Source organism: Athene noctua, chromosome Z, assembly GCF_965140245.1.
Source record: "Athene noctua chromosome Z, bAthNoc1.hap1.1, whole genome shotgun sequence".
Lineage (NCBI taxonomy): Eukaryota > Metazoa > Chordata > Aves > Strigiformes > Strigidae > Athene > Athene noctua.
The window spans coordinates 77,541,507-77,561,792 of NC_134077.1; the positions used below are offsets into that span (position 1 = coordinate 77,541,507).

At 38.3% G+C, this 20,286-nt stretch overlaps 1 protein-coding gene across 1 annotated transcript in view; it reads right to left on the reverse strand.

Annotated features, from left to right (window-relative positions):
* Positions 1 to 20,286, reverse strand: part of TEK (TEK receptor tyrosine kinase) — a 40,644-nt gene that overhangs the window by 13,838 nt on the left and 6,520 nt on the right. Inside the window, exons 2-8 of the mRNA XM_074931370.1 lie at positions 14,515 to 14,826; positions 9,251 to 9,361; positions 5,522 to 5,674; positions 3,197 to 3,328; positions 1,883 to 2,023; positions 1,042 to 1,170; positions 235 to 389 (exon numbers count right to left, since the gene is read on the reverse strand). Coding sequence (XP_074787471.1) covers positions 235 to 389; positions 1,042 to 1,170; positions 1,883 to 2,023; positions 3,197 to 3,328; positions 5,522 to 5,674; positions 9,251 to 9,361; positions 14,515 to 14,826 — 1,133 coding nt within the window. The remainder of the gene's footprint in view (positions 1 to 234; positions 390 to 1,041; positions 1,171 to 1,882; positions 2,024 to 3,196; positions 3,329 to 5,521; positions 5,675 to 9,250; positions 9,362 to 14,514; positions 14,827 to 20,286) is intronic.

A 20,286-nucleotide genomic window follows, 5' to 3' on the forward strand; every position in this document is an offset into this window, starting at 1 on the left:
AATATTCCCGTGACACTTTCTCACAGTTTAGGAACTCATCAGGAGTTTAAGTGATATCAATAGAAAGGGTCTACAATGGTCAATTCCACAGTTTCATATGTGCTCATTGAGTTAATGAAGTACCTCAGAATATTGAAATTTCACATTATGTTTGAAAACAATAGTGTGCATTAAGTACAGATAAGGTAGTTATAAACATCAGAAATAATAGGAAGCAATTAATCAGGAGCCTACCCTTAGGACAGTTCCATCTTGCTTCAAAAGTTTAAATTCTTCGGATTTAGGAAGTGGCATCCCAGTGGCTATACAAAAAGGCTTGAACTCGACACCAGAATTGAGTTCTACAGGATTTAGTAAGTTTTCTATCTGAGGTGAAAGATCTGCTGCACCTGCAGAAGATACATAGTATTTTAGTGTCAGCCTTCAAACAGAACTTTAAAAAGGCAGCACCAAATCAGGTTTAGGTGTAAAATGAGCACAGGCAGCATAGGTGTCTGAGTCTCCTTTTACTCATGTGAGCCTGTGCAAGGATCATGCTTACCAAATCAGCTTTGCAAGCTTAATTTTCTCTCAGAGAGACAGAGCTGTTTTAAACTCTGGGGTTTTCTTGGTGTCTCAGTCATCAGTTTCAGATCATGAGGCACATGGTATAGGAATGTATCCAGATGAATAAGAGGTAGGTAATGATAAAGTACAATGAGCCTATCCAAAAGCTGATCGTGCAGGTAGGATGCTCAGCTTCTGTCAGTAATTGATATTAAGGTCAGTGTTAAATCCTGTGGAGTAAGGTTTGAAAATCTACCTCTAATGAAAGCAAAATCAGATTAAATGTTAATAGTATACCAGCCTGATAAATGCAGCATAAGGGGCAGAGGCTTATAAACACTGTATTGCAATAAAGATGTACAGAAGTGTTTGGGCGCCTAGAAAGTAGTTGACAGAGCAGGGATACCAGCCTGGAGTGATAATGCTGTTCCAGCATGAAGATCTGTTTCAGTTACACTGGGAAAAGCCATTTACTACCGTGTTACCTTGCTTTACCTTCTTTTTCACATTGCAGACCATGCCATCCAAGGGAGCAGATGCAGCCCTTAAATCTGTCGCACGTCCCTCGATTGTGACAATTACATTTGAGTTTGCAGTCCGACCCATAAAAACCAGGTTTGCATTCTGCAAGTACATACATTTCCAGTTAGTGTAAAGGTACTAGAAAATGTCTTCCACTAATTTTCAGTCTCATGCATCAATTCTCCAGTAGGGTTTACTTCCCTCAGCTGAGCTGAGTTTGAAACTATATGTATTAGCACTAAGTCATTCACAGAGCATCCTGAGAACACGCTCTTGTCAAAACTTAGAGCACATTTGTATCCGTGCCTGTCATTTGTTGACTAGATGCCAATGTGGAAGCTTCTTCGACCTCCACTGTTTTTTCACTTACACTGCAGTAGAGTCCAAAGGCTTCATCAGACTTATGTCACCATTGAACATGGTGACACATATTCTTAAAGGAAGATGTGCTTCGTGTCCCAAAGTTGTTGGCAGTCTAATTGAAATGAACAAGGCTGATTATGCTCAGTATTGCTCAGTTCGACTTGTAGAAATACAGCAGGACTGTATCTGTTAGAGGATTTTTAATGTCTCGGTAGAATGTCAGTTCATTTTACAGAATATTTTGAATAGTTTTCGACTTTACTATGTCCTTCTTCCGAGAATTTAACATGGTCCTGAGAATTTAACATGGTCCTCTGAGATAGGTAAATACTATTATCCCTTCTACAGAATGTAAAAAATACTGTCTTTTACTCTCTTCTGTTAGTTCTCGTCTGTATTTCTATGTGCAGCATGCTAAGGACTCCGCCAATCCTCATATTTTTTACTATACCTTTATCACATTCTAGTCCCATCCATCCTGTGGCACAAGAACAACCATATGGATCTGGTAGACAGAACATATAGTTTCTGCAGCCATAGTTTTCTTTACAGCTCTCTTCACATGTTTTGCCAAATGTATTGGCTCCACAAGCTATCGAAGGGAGAGAGGGAAAGAATAGCTTAACAGCATTAAGTCCACAAAAGAACTAATGCTTCTAATGATACAGCTTTAGGCAACAGACAACATGAATTAAATTTAAAATAGCATTTTTACCATTCAGATACCAGATATATTAACACCCATAACAACTTAAGGAACAGCTACATGAATGGTTAAGTTCAGGCGGCAAAAACAAACTTAACTTTCTCCCATGTGAGGATCCATCAGCAAAGCACCCCTTGCTTTGGGTATGTGGGGTCAGAGCTACAGCAATAAATACTCTTTATAAGTCTTTTTAATATAAAATGGACAAACAGTGCCATGAAAACCTAATATTCTTCTTAGATGTCAGTGCATATGAAACTACCAAGCTCAAGGTTTTGCTTCTCTGATTAGTGCTGCATAAGAGTGGTTCAGATGTCCACTATTCCAATAGCTTAGCTCTAGAGTTTTCAGCACTGCAATTCAGTCAAAATATTAGGATACATATTTAGCATCGAACCCAAAAGTTGTTTGGAGAGATTAGAGCAACGTGATGTCTGCTGTAATTCTTCCAGAATCCGAACTGTCACAGACACAGATATGCACACACAGACATATACTGTTGATATGCCCCTGCAGAGAGAGATCACCCTGTGAGCATGTTAGCAGCTTGTTCAGAAGTGGCCAGGAAATCTTTAACACAGGGATTCATTTCCCAATTACAGTGTATCCTTCAGATCTCCTATTCTACCATGCATTTAACAGCCAGTCAGTAACTTCAAGCATACTGATTTAAGGGTAATCACAGAACAACCTAGGTTGGAAAGAAGCTCAGAAGATCGTTTAGTCCAGCCATTGTGGGAAAAAGAACCTAAATGAGGTTATCTAGCACACTGTCCAAGTGCATATTGATCCAGAAGAGCTGGAAACATTCATCTTCCCTAGCAATATAATCTCCACTAGGAGAAGAGATGGAGAAGTTAAATCATAACTACAAGAACAGCCTTACTAATTCAGACTTCATGTCGCCCAACACTGTCCTGTGGCCAGTAGTGGCTGTAAATGCTATAGCTATAAAGAATAAAACAAGGCTAATCCATCTGATGCTTCCCTCAATAATCTGCCAATTTCTGCTACTGAGAACAAATTAATAAGCAATCTATGAAAATAATATTTGCTTACCTTTCTCACATGTTTTTCCCATAAAACCTGGAGGACAGATGCATTCCCCAGTATCTTCATGACAAATGCCATTGTTCATGCAGGAAGGGCAGTGGGAGCTGCAGGAAGGGCCCCATTTCTGAGCTTCACATCCTTTTATGAAAAAATATAATGACATATTTGTTGTCTTCTTATTCAGTAACCAATCAAGCAGTAAAATTCTTTTTAATGAAAACAAACAGTAAAATACATAAAAACATCCATAAGGACCCCTCAAAACCCCAGCCAAATGACCTAATGTAAGGAATCACTTTTTCCATTGTGGAAATGCCTCTATTTCTGGATCAGGACTGCTGCATAGTATGCAGTGATGTTAAGTAACACCTTCAGAGAAGGAACTGACAAAGTCCTCTTTTTGAAACTAGAGATAAAGTTTTTTTAGTTTATAAGAGTAAGTTTGGATGTTGACAAAGATATTGTATTTAAGATTTTAGTTCTTGTAACAGGGATCAAAGACCTACGAAAGGTCCAGGCTTCACCTGGAGCTGACTGTACTGGTAGTAAAACAGCAGGACCAAGTTTGACATCACTGGCATTGTACCAGCATTTCGTAAGTAATTTTTTTTTTTTTTTTCAGTAACAATATTTTTATTGAAAGTTCAGTAGACTGAGTTCACATCTGTTGTATCTTTACTGTCTTCATGGGTTCTTCATAACACAGATCAGTCAATGGATGACCTGTTTCTGGAATAAATGGACTAAGACCAATGAGTTGTCTTAATGCCTGTCATGATTTTCTTTCCCACTTTAAAAAGATACTACTACCATTAATCCTGCCAGTGAGAGTTTTGATGCTAATTTAATATAAGCCCATCTTAAGCTCTAAACAAGTATATATGCCATCATTGTGCAGATGCTTAATCTAACACTACAAGATGCAATATTCTTTGAGAGGAGCTCAAAGTACTAGTGTAGTACACTAGTACTAGTGTAGCTAACACTACAAGATGCAATATTCTTTGAGGGAGCTGAGAGGACTCAATTCAGTATTTGATTTTTAACAATGTTTCTTACATCACAGAAGCTGATCTTAATGCTTTCCTCTAGTGTAAAGCTAGGACTGAGAAGATAATAACCTGGAAAGTCCTGAGGCAGTTCTCACTAAGACTGAGTAAATGACTTGGATCAGCTTTTTCAGATTTCAGCAAGCATTCAATGAATCAACATGGCACTTGGAACTCTATCTCCTCTTTCTCCCGGAATGAAATTTTTACATGTGGATACTTTAAAAAAAAAGCTTTGCTAAAAATCGTCAGTTTGTGTCTACAATGCCAATTCAGGGAAAGACAGGACATGTGTTTGAGTGGTGGCATGTAATCATCCATTCTCTTTATTGTTAGTCTGCTCCCTATCGCTCTCCCAGACTATGCCCCAGGAGTTTTCCCAGTAAGCAGGATGGGCAAGACAAAAGCCTATTTCAAGGCAGGGGGCAGAATTTATGGATAAGTCTTCTGCTATGCAGCTTGGTACTGGAGTATGCAACAGATCTTGGACCATTTTATTTAACGGTAGCTTCAAAATCCAAATTTGGGGCATTATATTGATTCATTCATGATTCCTGGAAGTATCCTGTGGGTAAGAGCAAGTAAAATACAATTTACAATCAGAAATATTTTCTCCATGATGTAAGATATTTGAACAGCCATTTATTTTTACATATCAGTTTTATATTTCTATCCAAGTTAATAGAATACAATTTTCTCTATATCTGATGAAAATGGACATAGCAACATGAGGTGCAAGATGTGTAGAATACTTATAATATGGAAAATATCTGCCTGCACTGTAAACTGGTCCTGTCATCCACTGGGAGGTGAACTTTAAGAGCTAACTAAGGCTGGGGTGGTTGGTAAGATTACAATAATGTATTCTAAAGATGATAAATCTTAGGATAAATGGGGTTTATCCTAAGATTTATCTCCAGAGAGAACAGAGACATTTGAAAATTGCTATTTTGTGCTCAGACCCACATATCATATTCATGGGAGTGCCCCTTTCTTCATTCATACTTACTCAGTGTTTGAAAAGCTGAGATGTTGAGAAAAGAGCTAGCTGTTTCAGGAATGGATGAATTGAATGTAAATCTGAACTTTTTTCTCTCTCAGCTGCTTAAATCAATATCAGCTTGTACCAAAGATCCTTGGGAAAAAATTTCTTCTGACATAATCTGATGATAGCTTATGACAAGAAAGATTTTTGCCCTTATTTGGGCACAGTAAAAGATTCAATTCAGATTAATTATGACTTTAAATAATTAATCATTTAGCACACATTAATGAAACTTACGTCTTACAATAAGCCTTGTGTAAGCAGAAGTAAAGAGATTTCCTCCTATATATCTGGCAGAGTAAACCCCTGCATCCTGTGGTTGAACTTGAGGATAGGAGACTTCCAGCTCCCCCGGCACTTCATGCCTGGGCACAGAGTGGATGAAGGAACCTGGGGAAGGGGCACACGGGTACAACAGACAGAAGTCAGTCACCTTCTACAGACAGAAGTGAGTTTGCATTGGTTACTGAGGAAGGACAGCTGGGATGAGCTAAGCTTCAGAATCTATTCCTTAGTTATGAATTGCTGACAGCCCTTTAGATATACTAGGTGGATTTTTTAGATATACTAGGTACAAGTAAAAAGGAAGGTAGATCTTGAGAATGATTAGATGAATGGGACAAACAATTTCACATTCAGCTTTGCTTTGCAGGAATGTTGCTAAGAGTCTAGGGGGTAAAAGTGTTCATTTTGTTTCTTGGCCTTTTCTGAAGTGAGAGGTGACAATCTATAAGAAGTCTAGTGTAGCTGGAAAGAGTCAAATAGCAAATGCCAGCCAGGTCCTATTTAATCCAAGAAGCATAAAGATTTACTCAGCAGACCAAAGCAGGAAAATCACAGCACAGCTTTATCTTTTCTTCCCAGACTTATCATGTTTCTGTCTCTTCTATCTTTTTCACCAAGAGAGCTTTTCTGTGTTATTCTAGGCTTGCTGCAGTTGGTCATCCATGCTTGCTAAGTAAGGCAATAGCATTTGATCTTCTCCCATCCCTCCGGATCATGAAGTACGAACATTTGAACATTGGTCACTGTCAAAGAGAAGTTGCATCCAGTGGACTGCAGGACCCACGGGAGTCCTTCCACTCTATTCTGTTAGAACAAGGTTGCTGCAGTCGGCTAATGCCAGGTCCAGCCAGCTATCACCAAAACATACATGCATATACTGACACACACTGTACCAACAGAGTCAGCCACCAACACACCCACACAGCACAGCTGTGGCTCTACAGGTACTGCATGTGCACACGGGACTCACAGACTCTTGAACAGCCCAGACAGCCCAGTCCTATTCTCACTTGTCAGCTAGTCAGGCTTACTGGCAGACTTCATACAGTCATACACCCAAAACTGGATCTCAGCTGGCCTGGACCTACAGTCTGTCTAACAGTTTATTCTACTCACTGGCTAGCCTGGCTTGAAGATCATTAGTGTCACACATGACCCCATGCACATGGGTCCCTGACATAACTGGCCTTAGACTCTTAGTCTCTCTGGCTGCTGACCCCAGACATACAAGCCCCTTTGACCCTTGGCATGTGGTTTCCAGTTACTTGGCAGTCAAATTTGTTGCACCTTCTAGTCTGGTCTGAAGATCACTAGCACATTTTACATACGCAAACCAGGTAGAGAGCACACTTCTGTTGAAGAATAATTAGGAATAGAGTTTAATAAGACCAGACCTACTGTAGTGCAGAGCTTGAACAAAGCTGTGGCACCTTTTACCTGCCTCCCACCCCATTTTCCCATGCTTGTTCCTTTCTCTTTGATCCCTCCCTTTCTCCTGTTTGTCTCTTTGTCTAAATATCCATTATTTCACACATGTTCACAGTCCCCCTCAATCATGCCATAGTAAGTTTGCTCTTTCCCCCTGATAATCCTGCTCCCTGGTTCTTATACCTACAAAGCTCTGTCTGAAGCTGCTCAGGACTTTGTGTTCCCTCAGTGGCCCTCAGAAGTTGGACAGCTCTGTCCATTGATGTTTTCTCTGTCATATGCTACTCCTTAGGGCTTTATTTAATAACTTCTCTTGCTTCTTGTCCTAGTCTTTTATGCTGAATGACCATTAACCAGATGATACTCCCACAAATCGAATGCCTTCACCTCCTACCTCCCCTTATAGTTTCACTGGCAATGAAACAATTATTTCACTTTACTGAAATAATTCAGAAGGTACAGGCAGAACCTTTACTCTCTGTGATCATACATATTGTCATACCTTACTATATATGACTATAGTAAAATTTCAGACAGTCTAGAGACATAAAATTTTGCTGAGGATCATAATCAAAACAGCAAAAGTTTTAAGGATCAGTTTATTCCATGACAACGTATAACAGTTCTTCAAGAAAACAGGGCCAAAGAATAAGAGCAAAGAATGAAAGGGATTAGTTCTGAAACTGCAGGGCTTGCTTTGTGTATCTTTTGAATTACAAGCTGAAAAAAAAAAAAAAAATTGCAGCAAAGTATTAAGAAAGCCTATGCTCAGAGTCTGGTACAGGTTTTGTGGCTTGTTTTCCAACATGGCATGTGCTATGCCAATGTCTTAAAGCAATCTTGTTTAGCAGAGGAGTTTAATTCTTTGGACAGCCTTTGTGAGGGTCTGCAAGAGGGAAGTGGTATTTTAAATGACTGAAGTGAAAGACTGCAACAGTTAAACATAACAGGACAAGTATTTTCTCTTCTTTGCCAGCTGCTGTATCAGGATTCCTTAGGGATGATATTTCAGCTGCAATCTCAGGTGGAGAACTTGACCTACAATGGTTAATTTGAGGCTTTTTGCCAAATTTCCAGTTGGAATGCTAAGACAACACCATGATGTAAGCATTCCTCTCTGACATACCAGCTGGTTCTTGTATAAGAAAATGCTGTATAAGAAAATGCTGACAGTAGATCACAAAATTTCCCTGGGGACCCTCAAAGGACAAGCAACAGCAAACTTTCTTCACTGTGCACTGCCATAGCTGAATAGCTCTGAAGAGCAAAGAAGCAGGTCTTTAAGAAATGCTACTTTGCATATCACTTTTTTAAAAGACACCTTTTGGTTATTTTTCTCTTCCAGCATGTAGAGAAGTGCTCCAAGTGTTCAGCGACTGGGGTTGAGGCTGACCCACTCCATGTGTTCTTTTGCAGTGTGCTGATACTTCCTTACCTTATCCTGCTCTATTTACTCTGTTCGCTGGTAGCTCATTGAAAGCTGGACTATCAGTAGACAAAATTGTACCTGTACATTATGTGTGCTTTCCACAAGTATAATTTCTTGGTGTCTAACATTCTGATTCAGTCTGAAGGCACTTTAAGTTTCAGTGATCAGTATTTTACTATATTTATACAGGAGGTAGATAGCAAACTGCACATATTTCCAAGTATCAAGCACTAGCAACACAAAGCTTGAGTTACATGTGATTTAGGTGCCATGTTAGATAGGAAGGTTGGTGACATGAATTTTACAATCTGACTAATTTTTGTAGTTGAGTGAAATGAGGATTAGATTTTGTTGACAGTTTTGCCTTTTTAATAGCAGATTACTAATGCTTCATTTCTTAGCCTAAAGAGCATCATAGAAGGTAAATGGCCTCTAAAAGCCATTTGAAGAAGGAAAGGTAAGCACTTAAAAAGCAGTAAAAATGCAAAGAAAAATGCAGTATCTAGGCCTTCACAGTGACACAGAAGAAAAAAAAAAGAAAAGGTTGTTAAAAGTAGCCAGGCAAATATATGAGGAGTTATAGAAGGAAATCAAAAAAGGAAAATGAGAAACAAAGCAAAGGTATAAACAGAGAATTTGGCATTCTGGAGGAAGAGAAACAGGTCAGCTCAATATATTAGATATTGCAAATGGCTCCTTTAAGGAACATTAAATGCATGAGGAATTATGTCTGCTCCAGTTGTCCAGCGTGGGCATCATCAGCAAAGACTTTAAAACAGTTATGTGACACTTGGCTAAGGCAATGATAGAGAAAGATTAATTACCATTTTTGTAGATCACTGCATCTTCCTCTTTTGCTGCCATTCTGATGAAGGAAATATTCACATGCTCTCCCTTATTTGCTGTAACAGTTAATGCCACTGGGTGGAATGATGCTGAAAACAGAACAGGACAGAAGTATGGGATAAATAGCAGCAGTTATTGTCGCTATCCGGTCTCTGGGCTGAAAGCTGAGAATGGTTTACAGCATGGCCCTGATACAGATTTTAAGGTTTAAATTTCTTTTAAGCACACACTGACTCTTCAGCCCCAGCAACCTTAACTCTCTGTTTTGGCAAAGACAGAGGACTCACCTATACCTCGAAACAACAGACTGCTACTAGAACATGAGGCATGAAATAAAAAAAAATTAAAAAAAAAAAAAAAAGACTTTGGCTGAGTAACTGAAACCCTTCCTAACTGGGAGCTCCAGTGAACTGTAAAACACTTTCCCAAGTTTCTTCAGCACTTGAGACTTGAGAATGACTCAGTTCTTTTCTCCTTAAACTTTATGATGCAGAACAGTCAAGATAGTTCAGGAGACCACAGTCATACAGGGCCTGGGGGAGATCCAGTAAGATAGGTCTGTGCTTGCATTTGTTCACCATATTCTATAATTACTAAGAGTATTGGCTTGCACTAAGAACAAAAGAAGAAAACATATTCATAGACAGTGGTACTTTTACCAAAATATTCTCGTCTGAAAATGTGGCTTAATTAAAAAAAATTCCATGGGACAAACTGTCTAGATCAGTGATATTTCTCAATTTTCCTTGGAAAATTGAAATTAATTTTGCTGCTTAAACAGAGAAGCACTTTTATACATTTGTTTATAGTTCTTGATTTAAGAAAAAGAAGAAAGTACTAGACAAAAGTACTACTTCACACTTCTGTCTTTATCATTGTTAGTGGAAAAAACATGTCAGAAGATAATTGGGGAAGGGACAGAAAAATCTCAAGAAATATTACTTTTTGAAACCAGTGAAATAATAATTTTAATTACAACATTACTTGAAACAAGTTAGAAGTTAAGGATGCTTCCTTTCATTTGGTTGAAAAATTCCAAGGGAAAGCTGTGAAATTTTTTGAGGATAAATTCAGGTTTTCTGGTCATTGATATGTCGTATGGAAAAAAAATTAGGGAAACTGTTCTAAAATTAGGCAAAGTTAACTTCTGAACTGTTCACCTCTTTATCTGAGTGAGAATATTATGCCTTTGTATCTTCCCTTTAAAGCACCCAGGGACCAAGGCATTGACTTTCACCAGGCCCTTTTTCTCTTTTTGAGGCTGTTTTGCCTTAGAATTCCTCCTGAGCAAGTTCCTCTTGGGTAAGTCCGTCCTGCATCTTGTTTTTGTTCAGCTCCAGGGAGCCTGGTTCTGCTGCCACCCACCTGCCTCACCAGCAAAGTGAGTGGGACCTTTCCGACAGAAAGATCTACCTGAGCTTCAGCTGGAAGGAATCCTTGGAGAGCCATTCATGCTTCTAGTTGGCTCCGCATTTACACAGGTTCCATTTCTATTAAAGTCACGTTTATTTCACAGGGAATATTTTGTTTAAGGAACACATAAACAAGTTTAGTATAAACTATTAGACAACTTACTCAAAAAAATTTGCCATTTTGCTATAGTCATGCCTCTTTTATTCAGTTCATTTTTAGAAAACTGTCAATAAAGTGCACTTTGACTCATACCAGTGGTTGCAGAAAATAATTTTGGAGTCTGTGGCTGAAACGTGAAGGCAAAGAAATACACAGAGATAGGATCAGAAGGCACAGAAAAAAATTATGAACTAATTTTCTGTTATATGTGTAACATAGCTGTAAAAAACAAGCAGGTAGATGGCACATCAAAGTTTTTATGAGGCTGAAACTGTGTCAACCTCTACAATATTATTTTGTAAAATCTGAGCGGGAAAAAGGGTCATATTCTTTCAATATTTGAGAAAATATTATTTTAATATTTCCATTTCAGAATGTCATTTTAATTAAAAAGCAAAATGTTTGTATTATGTTATGTGATGTAAACCCAAAGAAAATCTGAGCAAAAATGAAGCCATTTCTAACTATCCAAGTCAAATTCTCTCCCAGAATTTTATTTCTTTGAGAATTTTTGACATTTTAATGTTTTATTTCTGATTGGAAATAAGACAACTACTGAAAACTCACAATACTTTGCAGAATGGAATTTCTATCCCTTGTGCAGTTCTAATGTGAGCCTCTGCCACATGTTTTAATCCCTTTGTAAGTGCTATCCAACTGATTCCAGCAGGAATCTTCCTGTATGATACTAAGCACATGCGTGGGAATCTACTGAGCATTTGCCATGCTACCTGGGCATTGCTATCTGAACTTACCTCTTAGAGAAACTAAGAATTATAATATAGAATAATGAAATAAGATCTCATTAGAAACAAGGAAAAAAAAACCCTGAAAGCAATCCCAACTTACTGTCCGCTCCCGAGTTAGATGTTATTTATCAATAACAAATGCATGGTGAAAATCATGATCTATTTAGGAAAAGACAATTCAACCGCATCCCAAAAATGAATTACTATTTACAAATTATCCTAAGTGTTTTAGTTGCAGTGGGTTTTGGACCAGATTTAGTGGGGCATTACTAATTTTTTTAACAAGCTATTAAACTTTTGTTTCCCCATTTTCTTTTTTTTGTTCGCTTAGCCACAAGACTTTTTCTTCAGGGTATTGTTACAATGCAAAGGAATGCACACTCCCTGGTGAGCTCAGTTCCAACGTATTTTTAGATTGTAAATTGTATTAATTCATTATTTCACATCTCGAGTGTGTGAATTCCTTATAGAGACATAATGAACTGAGTTGCAGGGCAAGTGTCATAATGCTTTGTCGCTTGCATTTCCATTATTGTCCCTTTGCCTGCTCTAGAGATATTCTGTGGGGGAAACTCAATTGTATATATATGTGAAAATACATATTTATTCTATAGAGAAATGGCATAAATTATATTTGACTAGATGCAGAACAGGTCATAATATTCTATTCTAGATATGTGTGCTGTATACAGTACAAGCATTACTCCCCATATATATTTGTACAAAGCATAATCTGTTACCTCTCATTTCATGTATGAGTATTACATGTGTAACCATAATGCTACAATATAAAAAATTCAGCAGAACGCCTCATTAGTTTCAGAATGGCACATGTGTGGAGCAAAACAGGAAAACAAACCTGTTATTTTTCTGTATTATACTGCTAAAATCTTCATTGTATCTGCATATCTGATGATAGGTGCATAACCAGGCCTATGACAGTTCCCTCTAAAGTCAATGATTAATGATTAATCCTTACCAAATGATCAATCCTTAAGTGAGTGTTTGAGCAGCTTCTTGCCCTGCGGCTGCAGAACAGCGGCTGGATTTTCAGAAGTGCTGCTCCTTCCCATGCCTTTTGTGTCCTCAATGGAAAACTCCATGTTTCAACTCTTACTTAATTTTTAGTGTTGAAAAACACATCTTTAAAAATTATTCAGACAATGTGAAGGGGAAAAAGGCCTGTTTTCCAACTACAGATGCTCTGCCAAACCTCACAATCCTTCAGTGACCTTTTCTTCCTCTTTCTGTGCACTTTAACAGCTTTGAGAACTTATCTTGCGCCTCTTTCTCACCCATCCAGCCTGATTAGATTATATGCATTCACCAAAGAGTTGATGGCTCAAATTTTGACAGTAAAAGCTTTTGCAGAGAAAATCTGAGAGATGGATTCAAACCCAGAAATAATTCAAAGAAACCTACCTACTGCTGGCATGAATGTTGTGTTATTTCTGGTTAGAACATTGTCCGTCACATAGGAAGCTCTCAAAGTTTGATTACCTTAAATTCCCTGCTCCTAGGTCCACAGATACCAAGTGCAAAAACCTGATTGATTAAGCAGACACTTTTCCACCCATGGGAGATTTTTTACATGACAGCCAGAGATGTGCTCAGCAAACTAACATTCTGCCACAGGCGGGGTCATGTTGACTTTCCATGGGCTGTTATCTTATCTCCTCCTCAATGCAGTCTCCTTTGAAACAATGGAGTTGTCAGTCTGCATCTGCAGAGCTTTCTTGGTGACCAGTCCAACACCCCAAAACCCACATTTGCTCAGAGAAAACCTAAGCCATAGAAAAATGCACTTGTCCTCCCCACCTTGCTTCTAATGTTCCTGTACTAAGAGAAATGAATAGACACTAGCTGTAGCTCAGACAAATTAAAAACTTTATTTTCTAAATTTGCTATATAATTTCAGGAGATACCGACAGTGATAACTACTCTTACTAAAACCTTGTAAAGAAAGACTAAAAGTGTCAAGTCTCTTCACAGACCAGCCGCCATGTCACAAAAAATTAGCAATACAGGACTCCGACTAGAAATCGGCTGAAGTCTTGAAAACTTGATTTGCTGCAGAAAATTAGCCAAAATTTCTTGCACTTTTCTGAACTTTATTGTGATCTCTACTTCAGAAATTTTTCCAGAAGTTTAATGAAGTCCAGAGACAGCAAAATTTTGCAAATAAGAAAATGTAATTTAAAGGCTATATGTTGGCCTTTGGAAATCCCAACTTCTCATCCCATCACCTCTCTGCCATATTTGCATTTTCTACTGTACATAACCTTAAAACTAAACCCAAGTCAACAGTGAAAACCATAGTGGATTTTTGTGAATAATGTTCTTAGGTTTTGGGAGAGTTCTCTGGAGTTTCTGTCCATTGTTGAGATGGATCCTTTTTTTCCATACTGACACAGACTGTGCAGATCCAATATTGCTGATCTATAGTTTTACTGAACCTTAGGCAAGGCAGTTATTTTTGAGGCTCAGTTGCCTGTTTATTAAGAAATAAAAGATAACAATATTTGACTACCTACATCTCAGACCTGTCAAGACTTTAAAATGGAAGTGTGCTTAGCTATCAAGGGTCTGGGATGTGAAAAACCCACCGCAGAAATTACCATAGATGTTATTTCTTGGCATCAGTACTTACCTTATTTTCCAACTGACTTTGTGTTCCTGGCAGTAGCCAGATGCAGGCAGAATACCCACGGATTTCTAACTGACTGACAAGGAAATGACTAGCAGCTAGTATCAACCAGTTGTCTCTCTGCTTTAGGAAAAAACACATGGGCTTTAGCCAAGTCTATTTTTGTTGACTCCAGACTGCCTTACCTGCTCTGGAGCCACATTTGTCAACCAGGGATAACTGCCAGTCTGCAAGCAGTGACATGCAAAATTCAGATCTGACCACCATACAGTACCTCCCAGTGGCATCTTCATGGTATGTATCCTCGTCACCTCATCCTGGAGTTTCCCTTCACAGTAATATGCTCCAATAGTTTCACTGGCCTGTTCCCTCTTCCACACCACTGTTTTGGCTGTTGCTCTCTTTGAATCTTCATTAACTTCCAGTGGTTCCCGGTGCTGGTTTGTCACATCCTCCTGGTCTCGGTCTATTGTGATAGATTCACGGGGACGCCATTTGGAAGTGATACAGATAAGTGATGTCTCAGAGTTGCCCACCAGAGGGAAAGAATTAATCAGTATAAGGTCCAGTGCCGCATTCACTTTACCTAAGGAAGAAAGCAGCAAGTGAAAAGGTTTTTCTGAAGAGTTTGAGTATGTGGCCTGTCAAATTGCCAGATAAGCTGTTTCACCCAGTACACAGGGTTTTTCTGTCTGATGTCTTCCACAGCTTTTGTGCAAAATAGGAAGACTGTAGATTAAATATTCTGCTACACTGCCTTTAGGGTTTACTTTTTATGTCATGAACATACTTTCAATGTAAAGAACATTTGTTCTTCTCAGAAGAGCAAACAAGCCTCGCAAACTTGTGGAATTTCTTTTAAGAACTTTCGCGGAAGCCCAAGGAAAATCATGTGTTGCAGAAGCAGATAGATGCTTGAATAGTTAAAAATGTGCATAAATGCCTCGAGTATGGTGCTTTGCTGGTGGCAGGGTCAATAGATCATAAGGTTGTCACTTTATTAGTGTTTCTTTTATGTCCCTTACATGGATTTAATACATATGAATTGATGTAAGACAGATGTGTCTTTCAGTTATAGGAATTGGTAGTACTTTGGAATATTTTTTTCAGCTGTTTTATGATTTTGGATTAATGATTTCGTAATCATTCACATGTTAACCATCGAAGCCTTAACAGACAGTGGCAAGAACAATGGTGCAAAGAAACTTTCTCAAAAGCAAAGAGCAAGTTGGCAGCACTTGTAAAGTTATTTTTTTACGAGGTTAGTTTTAAATCAATCAAAATTACTCCCTTTGATAACAGAACTGCCAGAAATACATGGAGATGGAAGTTCTTTGGAAATGATAGATACAAGCTTGATGAAAACAGTCTCTGACAGCACTACAGATTTAGTTTTCAAATGCACATAGCAGGAGGGAAATAAAGCTCTCCTACAATCAACAATTTGCAAATAACAGGCGTTTCCCTTTACTTTTGAAATTCACATTAAGGAGAAGGGAAACAGTAACATTTTTTCCAGCTAAAACAGGAAGAAGAATTGATTTCTTTTATTCATCACATCTATTTTCCTGCTTTGGATACAAGTATATTTTGTATTTACACAGAGAGACCCAGTATTTAATGCCACTCAGCTTCCAAATGTTTCTCTGATTGGAAGGAAGGGGTCTAGTCTTAGATAAGAGAGGTCAAAAGGTTTTATTGCTGACCGCAGTCTTTGCGTGTGTCTCTGTAGTGCTGGGGCCAAGGGAGGAGGTCCTTCTCTGCTTTCAATGCCAGCAACCACTCTGGGGACTCAAGTATCTTGACAGCACACTGACACTCACCACACCCAGCCAGTCTGCCACAGTTACCACCCTTTAATGTGCCAGCCCAGATAACTTGCAGTTACATAATGGAGAAATTAAACCTTCTGGAAAGGATGAAATGGCTGTTAAAGTAAATATTGCATAAAGGTGTAGGTCAGCAATGTCAATTCATGCTGCTGCACATTACAAAAATAAACCCTTTGAACAAAGAAGAAGTATGTGCTAGAAATGAGGCCAGACTCATGCATTCATTTAATAGGCCATTTATAAAAACGCAACGTTTTTACTTTTATATGAGGAACACTTGTGCTCTTACTATGGGTCTGATGCATCAGCTGAAGGCAGATTAATTCAACAGTCACCGACACTGAAAGGAGAAGACTTCAGTTTCTGTCAGCAAGGATCACATGCCAGGTAGAGATATTCTTAAAATCATAAACTGCAAGATTCTGATTTCTGCAGACTTTTGTGAAACTTGGATTCAAATTTGGACCCAGACTCTGTGACTTGATGTGATTGTCTGTGCTGAGGTCAGGCAGGGTGTTGCAGATCAGAACTGAACTATTTTGACGTGTCTGCCTAGCATCCACAGAGCACAGAGCTCCAAGTGTCTTTCCAATACAGTGGTATGGGCCCAAGTTGCTGAGCTCCTTCAGAGGATGACTGCTCATCGAGGGCTCCAGTTCCATTTCTCTCGCATTTCTCTCTTCCTCTGACCTCCAACATAGATATAAAGGTGAAAATATCACCTCTTGCTTCCCTGCATCTCAATCTTTTAATATGATGAAAAAAAGTAGTAGAAGTCTTAGTTTTGAGGACTAGCTTTCATGTTGCCTTTGATTCCTATGCAAGACATAGCAAAGCAATACCATATCATATTCAGGGTATTTGCTGCATACTCTTCTGTTTCTTTGTAGTAATACAAATCATGTAACCAAGGTGTAGAAAAACCATAGCTCAGAAGTATTGCTTATTTCTCTTGTTATTATTACAGATGAATCAAAACCTAGCCACTGGTGGGTGAATAGTGGTCTGATTGATTGTCTAAATATATGTAGTATTTTGTCATATTAAACACTGCAGAGTAACCCAGACACCTGCATGAAGCAGATGGAGCACAGATGGAGTTTCATGTCTTCCTGGAGAAACACTAGAAGGCCTTTCTGCATCTAAAAAGGAGTAATAGCTATGCATAAGTATGGAATCATATGCCAAGCATGATTTGGCAGTTAATGTTTCACAGTTGGAATATATTGCAAGCAGAAATTTAAATATATACAAGTGAAAGTTTTGCACTAAGAAAAGATATGCTTTAGGTGTATTTAAGGAAAAAAAAAGCAGCATCCTAGCAGGATATTGACTTGAAGGCAACTCAACTCAGAATCTAGCAGGACTGGCATTTTAAAAGTCACCCTAAGGCCTCTAATGTGAGAGAAAGGCTTTGTTTGACACCACCGGGAGTTGCTGTTCTCAGACTGGGGGGAAAAAAAAAAAAAAAGAAATGTATAAAATGCACATATGCTTTATACTTAAGGGTTCCTACAGCATCTCTTTCTGGTAATGCAACATAAACTAACCCAACAGTCCTTGCTAAAAAGGAATTTACCTAGTCTGGCAAAATTTAGGCAAATCCTACCCTTGATGTTAATGAAGACTTTGAATATGTAAGGACTAAATAAGGACAACAGGATTTAGCTCTCTGAATAAAGCACAAAACATACAGACAGGAAACAGCCTGTCTCTGTACCAGTGACAATCCTCTCTGCTTCCTTGAAAAGGTCCTTTGAGTCCTGCCCCAGTCCTTGAAGAACTGACCTTATCAGGAAGGCAGTTTGCTGTGTGTGCAAATAGCTTTTGAGAAGAGAGCATTTGCAGAAGGCTAATGCTGAAAATGAAAGATACCCTGCAGAAAAGATTAATTGCCCAGTATTTATGACACAACTCATTGTCGTGCAGTGCTTTGAGATCTTCCAGCACAGAGAAAATGGCATCCTCTAAAACTAAGTTTAAATGATAGTACACCCACTATAACCCAGATGGCAAAATGAATGCAGGGAGGCCTTTGAAGTTCATCACAGGCCACCCTTAACTACAGGATTGTGCTCTCTCTTAGGTGATACCTGGCCATGTCTTTCACAGCTTCTCTAGTACATAATTGCCTTGAGAAATTGTGCTGAACAGAGAGAAAGTGTGTATCATGCTGTCTCCGCAGCCCCTGTGTGTTCTCATTCCCTAGCAAAATGCCATTCATACAGGCACAGAGTCATCACGTTTTCTGTGCTGTGTTATACCAGCCAGGACCAACTGGAAGAAACAGCTCTCAGAAATTCCCTGGAACACATCCCGGACACAGGTCATCTCAAAGAGCAAGAAAGTCTCTGCTAAAGTTTAAAACATCAGTTCCCTAGATTGGTATTTGTGATAGACACTAATTTAGGAATAAAACAATGCATCAGCCTTGAACTGAGACAGTTTAATGTCAAAGTACACACAGAGAGTCTTATGAGAACAGAAAAGTGTTATGATTTGTCCTCTCATCTCAGAAAGCCCCTGCCCAAATACTTGAAGATTTACACTGTTAAACTTTGTGTGGTCCCCAGGAAAACATGGAAATATTGAAGACAATTTCTACCTAGTGTGAGACCTTTGCAGAGTTGCTGTTAATTGGAAAAGTGTTCAATACTGTGGAGTGTCTAACACTTCTCTACCATAGAAAGCAGCCAGAGTGGTCAGCTCCATCAAGGTAAAGGATAACCATACTCCACTGCCCCCCAAACACATATTAAACACTAGTCCATGTTTGCAAGGTGTATTAAAAATGCAAAGTTCTGAGTAAATGTTTTAGCTATTAATTAATACTGGGTAGTAGTGGAAAGAAAGAAATTGTTTAGGCATTACACATCTAATGATGTATTCATTTTCCTTATATTTGTAGATCCTTTTTATTAATTGCTTGAAGTGACTATAAACTGGAAGTCCTTCCCTTGACATTTGGAGCATAACAGAGGAAAAAGAAGAGCTGTAGTAAGAGATAAGTGGAAAGATTAATACGTTTAAAATACTAATTATTTAAGACAAGAGGAGACAGCAGAAAATTCCAGTAAAATCCACCCCTTTTTTCATCAGGTTAAGCAATGGGAATAAAAGGTGATGTAATCTGAAATGCTCAGGCAGTTGCTTTTTCTACTGTTATTGCTTGGAACACAAATTATTTCTGCTTTTAACTGTCTGTGAATATGAATATAAAACTTATAGATACTATACTAGCAGAAAAAAAATAGAATCTGTTTAGTTTAGATTTGGTGTTATGCTGAAAGGAAAACAGTCAGTTGCATTTGACACTCTTGAGACTGATGGAAATACATATCTCAGACTGTCAAGTCATCAACACTCCTCCTTCAAGTCTCTTAAGAAACAACACCAAGCACTCCTTCTGCTTGAAAGAATAAGGTTTTGATTTAGAACAAAACTTGCTAAATAGCTGGCATGCCCATATTTCTCATTGCGTCTTGTTTTGTAGTTATAAGTTCACTGTACCCTCCTCAATTGTATTTTTCTATGTAAAATCACACACCGGATTAAAATAATTTCACCAATCTGTTTAGGAATACAAATGGCCATCCTATAAGCAATTTTGCTGAAAAAGTATAGCATTTGATTAATTCTTAATAAAGTACTAGATAAATTACATTGAAAATTTTAAACAATTAACTAATTAGCTGATCTGGAAGATAATCAGGACAGAAATAATGCAAGTGAAATATGAAGAAGAGACCAAATCTCCATGTCCCCTCTCTGATTAAAAAAAAAAAAAAAAAAAAAAAGAAGAAGAAACAGAGTACTCCTTACTTAATATTGAATCTAATCAGAAACTAACTCAAAACATTAGCTGTTTGGGGATATTTTTCATGTAGAGAGTGGAACATAGACTGCACCAGAATTTGGCAATCTTTATTTCCTCTTTTTCTGTGCACTCAACATTTCTCTTATCAGTCTCGCTTATTTTTTGTTCATTTTCTAAAAAAGTAAATAATTTGAGGGGGCCTTGAAATCACATATTCATTTTATGGAATCAGTAGTCTCTTAGTGTCCTGTAAAGTTCATCTGGAATGCAAAGATAGCAACAGCTCAGTTAATTTCTTCTGGTGAGTCAAGTTCTCTTCTGACAGCTCAGTCCCCCACAGGAAAAGGAGGCTGAAGTTATTATTACCTGAAGAGATTCTCTGCCACATGGCAGCAAC